The 4708-nt window shown below is 49.0% G+C and overlaps 2 protein-coding genes across 2 annotated transcripts; both read right to left on the bottom strand.

Annotated features, from left to right (window-relative positions):
• Nucleotides 1–7: 7 nt before the first annotated feature.
• Nucleotides 8–802, bottom strand: LOC116464264 (mucin-17-like; the record flags this gene model as incomplete). The annotated part of the gene is made up of 1 exon (XM_032147558.1): nucleotides 8–802. A coding segment is annotated over exon 1 (795 nt), but the record flags the coding sequence as incomplete, so codon positions are not given.
• Nucleotides 803–1088: 286 nt separating this feature from the next.
• On the bottom strand, nucleotides 1089–3841 carry LOC116464263 (mucin-17-like). The gene is made up of 3 exons (XM_032147557.2): nucleotides 2851–3841; nucleotides 1441–1493; nucleotides 1089–1139 (listed from the first exon to the last, which is right to left on the bottom strand). Exons 1-3 carry the CDS (start codon nucleotides 3839–3841, stop codon nucleotides 1089–1091), a joined length of 1095 nt encoding a protein of 364 aa, XP_032003448.2.
• Between the last annotated feature and the right edge of the window lie 867 nt (nucleotides 3842–4708).

The raw sequence follows: 4708 nt of genomic DNA, 5'->3' as shown, positions 1-4708 counted from the left end.
GAGTTGAAGTTGGTATGCTGGTACCTTCAGCAGTTGTAGGAGAGAAACTGGCTTCAGTAGTAGTGGTGACAGGTGTGCTGGTGTCAACCGGAGTTGCTGAAAGGGTGCTAGCCTCAGAACTGACTACTAGCGTGGTGCTGACAGGCATACTTGTTAATGGAGTGCTTCCTTCACTAGGAGTTGAGGTTGGCATGCGAGTACCTTCAGAAGTTGTAGGAGATGAACTGGCTTCAGAAGAAGTGGTCACAGGTGTGCTGGTGTCAACAAGAGTTGTTGAAACGGTGCTCGTTTCAGAACTGGTCAACAGCGTGTTGCTGACAGGCATACTTGCTAATGGAGTCTTTCCTCCACTAGGAGTTGAGGTTGGTATGCTGGTACCTTCAGCAGTTGTAGGAGATGAACTGGCTTCAGTAGAAATGGTGACAGGTGTGCTGGTGTCAACAAGAGTTGCTGAAAACGTGCTAGCCTCAGAACTGACTACCGACGTGGTGCTGACAGCCATACTTGTTAACGGAGTGCTTCCTTCACTAGGAGTTGAGGTTGGCATGCTGGTACCTTCAAAAGTTTTAAGAGATGAATGGGCTTCAGTAGAAGTGATCACAGGTGTGCTGGTGTCAACAGGAGTTGTTGAAACGGTACTAGCCTCAGAACTTGCCACTGGCGTGGTGCTGACAGGCGTACTTGCTAATGGAGTGGTTCCTTCAGTAGGAATTGAAGTTGGTATGCTGGTACCTTCACCAGTTGTAGGAGATAAACTGGCGTCAATAGAAACGGGGACACGTGTGGTGGTTTCAGCAGGCATGGTTGAAATGGTCCTAGCCTCAGAACTGGCCATTGAGGTGGTGCTGACAGGGATACTTGTTAATGGAGTGCTTCCTTCACTAGGAGTTGAGGTTGGCATGCTGGTACCTTCAGAAGTTGTAGGAGATGAACGGGCTGCAGTAGAAGTGGTGACAGGTGTGCTGGTGTCAACAGGAGTTGTTGAAAGGGTGCTAGCCTCAGAAATGGCCACCGGCGTGGTGCTGGCAGGCATACTTGTTAATGGAGTGCTTCTTTCACTAGGAGTTGAGGTTGGCATGCTGATACCATCAGCCATTGTAGGAGATGAACTGGCTTGAGAAGAAGTGGTCACAGGTGTGCTGGTGTCAACAGGAGTTGTTGAAAGGGTGCTAGCCTCAGAACTGGCCACCGGCGTGGTGCTGACAGGCATACTTGTTAATGTAGTGCTTCTTTCACTAGGAGTTGAGGTTGGCATGCTGTTAACTTCAGCAGTTGGAGGAGATGAACTGGCTTCAATGGAAGTGATCACAGGAGTGTTGGAGTCAACAGGAGTTGTTGAAAGGGTGCTAGCCTCAGAACTGGCCACCGGCGTGTTGCTGACAGGTATACTTGTTAATGGAGTACTTCCTTCACTAGGCGTTGAGATTGGCATGCCGGTACCTTCAGCAGTTGTAGGAGATGAACTGGCTTCAGTAGAAGTGGTGACAGGTGTGCTGGTGTCAACAGGAGTTGCTGTAAGTGTGCTAGCCTCAGGACTGACTACTGGCGTGGTGCTGACAGGCATACTTGTTAATGGAGTGATTCCTTCACTAGGAGTTGAGGTTGGCATGCTGGTACCTTCAGAAGTTGTAGGAGATGAACGGGCTTCAGTAGAAGTGGTCACAGGTGTGCTGGTGTCAACAGGAGTTGTTGAAAGGGTGCTAGCCTCAGAACTGGCCACCAGCGTGGTGCTGACAGGCATACTTGTTAATGGAGTGCTTCTTTCACTAGGAGTTGAGGTTGGCATGCTGATACCATCAGCCATTGTAGCAGATGAACTGGCTTGAGAAGTGGTCACAGGTGTGCTTGTGTCAACAGGAGTTGTTGAAAGGGTGCTGATTTCAGAACTGGCCACTGGTGTGGTGCTGACAGGCATACTTGTTAATGGAGTGCTTCCTTCACTATAAGTTGAGGTTGGCATGCTGGTACCTTCTGCAGGTGTAGGAGAGGAACTGACTTCAGTAGAAGTGACCACAGGAATGTTGGAGTCAACAGGAGTTGTTGAAAGGGTGCTACCCTCAGGGCTGGCCACCAGCGTGGTGCTGACAGGTATACTTGTTAATAGAGTACTTCCTTCACTAGGAGTTGAGATTGGCATGACGGTACCTTCAGCAGTTGTAGGAGAGGAACTGGCTTCAGTAGAAGTTGTCACAGGTGTGCTGGTGTCAACAGGAGTTGTTGAAAGGGTGCTAGCCTCAGAACTGGTCAACATGGTGCTGACAGGCATACTTGTTAATGGAGTGCTTCCTTCACCAGGAGTTGCGGTTGGCATGCTGGTAACTTCAGCAGTTGGGGAAGATGAGCTGGCTTGAGAAGAAGTGGTCACAGGTGTTCTGGTGTCAACAGGAGTTGTTGAAAGGGTGCTAGCCTCAGAACTGGCCACTGTCATGGTGCTGACAGGCATACTTGCTAATGGAGTGGTTCCTTCAGTAGGAATTGAAGTGGGTATGCTGGTACCTTCCACAGTTGTATGAGATGAACTGGTTTCAATAGAAGTGGTGACACGTGTGGTGGTGTCAACAGGCATTGTTGAAACGGTGCTAGCCTCAGAACTGGCCATTGAGGTGGTGCTGACAGGGACACTTGTTAATGGAGTGCTTTCTTCACTAGGAGTTGTGGTTGGCATACTGGCACTATCAGCTGTTGTACGAGATGAACTGGCTTGAGAAGAAGTGCTCACAGGTGTGCTGGTGTCAACAGGAGTTGTTGAAAGGGTGCTAGCCTCAGAACTGGTCTCCGGTGTGTTGTTGACAGGCATACTTGTTAGTGGACTGCTTCCTTCAGTATAAGTTGAGGTTGGCACGCTGGTACCTTCTGCAGTTGTAGAAGGTGAACTGGCTTCAGTAGAAGTGGTCAAAGGAGTGTTGGAGTCAACAGGAGTTGTTGAAAGGGTGCTAGCCTCAGAACTGGCCACTGGCATGTTGCTGACAGGTATACTCGTTAATGGAGTACTTCCTTCACTAGGAGTTGAGATTGGCATGCTGGTACCTTCAGCAGTCGTAGGAGAGGAATTGGCTTCAGTAGAAGTGGTGACAGGTGTGCTGGTGTTAACTGGAGTTGTCGAAAGGGTGTTAGCCTGAGAACTGGCCACCGGCGTGGTGCTGACAGGCATACTTGTTATTGGAGTGCTTCTTTCACTAGGAGTTGAGGTCGGCAGACTGGTACCTTCAGCGATTGTAGGAGATGAATTGGCTTCAGTAGAAGTGGTCACCGTAGTGTTGGAGTCAGCAGGGGTTTTTGAAAGGGTGCTAGCCTCAGAACTGCCCACCGAAGTGGTGCTGACAGGCATACTTGTTAATGGAATGCTTCCTTCACTAGGAGTTGAGTTTGGTATGCTGGTACCTTCAGCAGTTGTAGGAGATAAACTGGCTTCAGTAGAAGTGGTGATAGGTGTGCTTATGTCAACAGGAGTTGTCGACAGGGTGCTAGCCTCAGAACTGGTCAAAGGCGTGGTGCTGACAGGCATACTTATTAAAGGAGTGCTTCCTTCACTCGGAGTTGAGGTTGGTATGCTGGCACCATCAGAAGTTGTAGTAGGTGAACTGGCTTCAGTAGAAGTGCTCACAGGTGTGCTGATGTCAACAGGAGTTGTAAGTGTGCTCATTTCAGAACTGGTCAACAGCGTGGTGCTGACAGGCATACTTGTTAATGGAGTGCTTCCTTCACTAGGAGTTGAGGTTGGCATGCTGGTAACTTCAGCAGTGGGAGGTGATGAACTGGCTTCAGTAGAAATGGTCACAGGTGTGCTTGTGTCAACAGGAGATGTTGAAAGGGTGTTAGCCTCAGAACTGGCCACTGGCATGGTGCTGACAGGCATACTTGTTAATGGAGTGCTTCCTTCACTAAGAGTTGAGCTTGGCATGCTGGCACCATCTGCAGTTGTAGGAGAGGAACTGACTTCAGTTGAAGTGTTCACTGGTGTGCTGGTGTCAACAGGAGTTGTTGAAAGGGTGTTAGCCTCAGAACTGGCCACCACTGTGGTGTTGACAGGCGTACTTTTTAATGGAGTGCTTCCTTCAGTATAAGTTGATGTTGGCATGCTGGTACCTTCAGCAGTTGTAGGAGATGAACTGGCTTCAGTAGAAGTGATCACAGGAGTGTTGGAGTCAGCAGGAGTTGTTGAAAGGGTGCTACCCTCAGAACTGACCACCGGCATCATACTGACAGGCATTCTTGTTAATGGAGTACTTCCTTCACTAGGAGCTGAGGTTGGCATGCTGGGACCTTCAGCAGTTGTAGAAGACGAACTGGCTTGAGCACAAATGGTCACAAGTGTGCTGATTTTAACAGGAGTCCTCAAAAGGTTGATAGCGTCTGAACTGGCCACCTGTGTGGTGCTGGCCGTCATACTTGTTAATGGAGTGCTTCCTTCACTGTTAGTTGATTTGTGTATGGTGGTGCTTTCAGGAGTAGTAGGAGATGAACTTGCCTGAGTAGAAGTGGTCAGAGGTGTGCTCATATCAACCTTATATGTTAAAGACGTGGAGGTCTCAAAATTGGTCAGAGGTGCGATGCTGACAAAAACCGTTGTGGTTGAAGTGCTTTCTTCACTCGGTGTTGACATGGGCATGTCGGTGCTTATTCGTGGCTCCACAACGTTTGTAGGTGTTGTACCTGTGACGTCGTTTGCCGCAGAAACTGTTTAAGATACAATGATATTTTGTTTAGA

This window comes from Hylobates moloch, unplaced genomic scaffold, assembly GCF_009828535.3.
Source record: "Hylobates moloch isolate HMO894 unplaced genomic scaffold, HMol_V3 SCAFFOLD_346, whole genome shotgun sequence".
Taxonomy (NCBI): Eukaryota; Metazoa; Chordata; class Mammalia; order Primates; family Hylobatidae; genus Hylobates; species Hylobates moloch.
The sequence above is the reverse complement of the archived record's forward strand: the minus strand, read 5'-3'. Positions and strand labels throughout refer to the sequence as shown.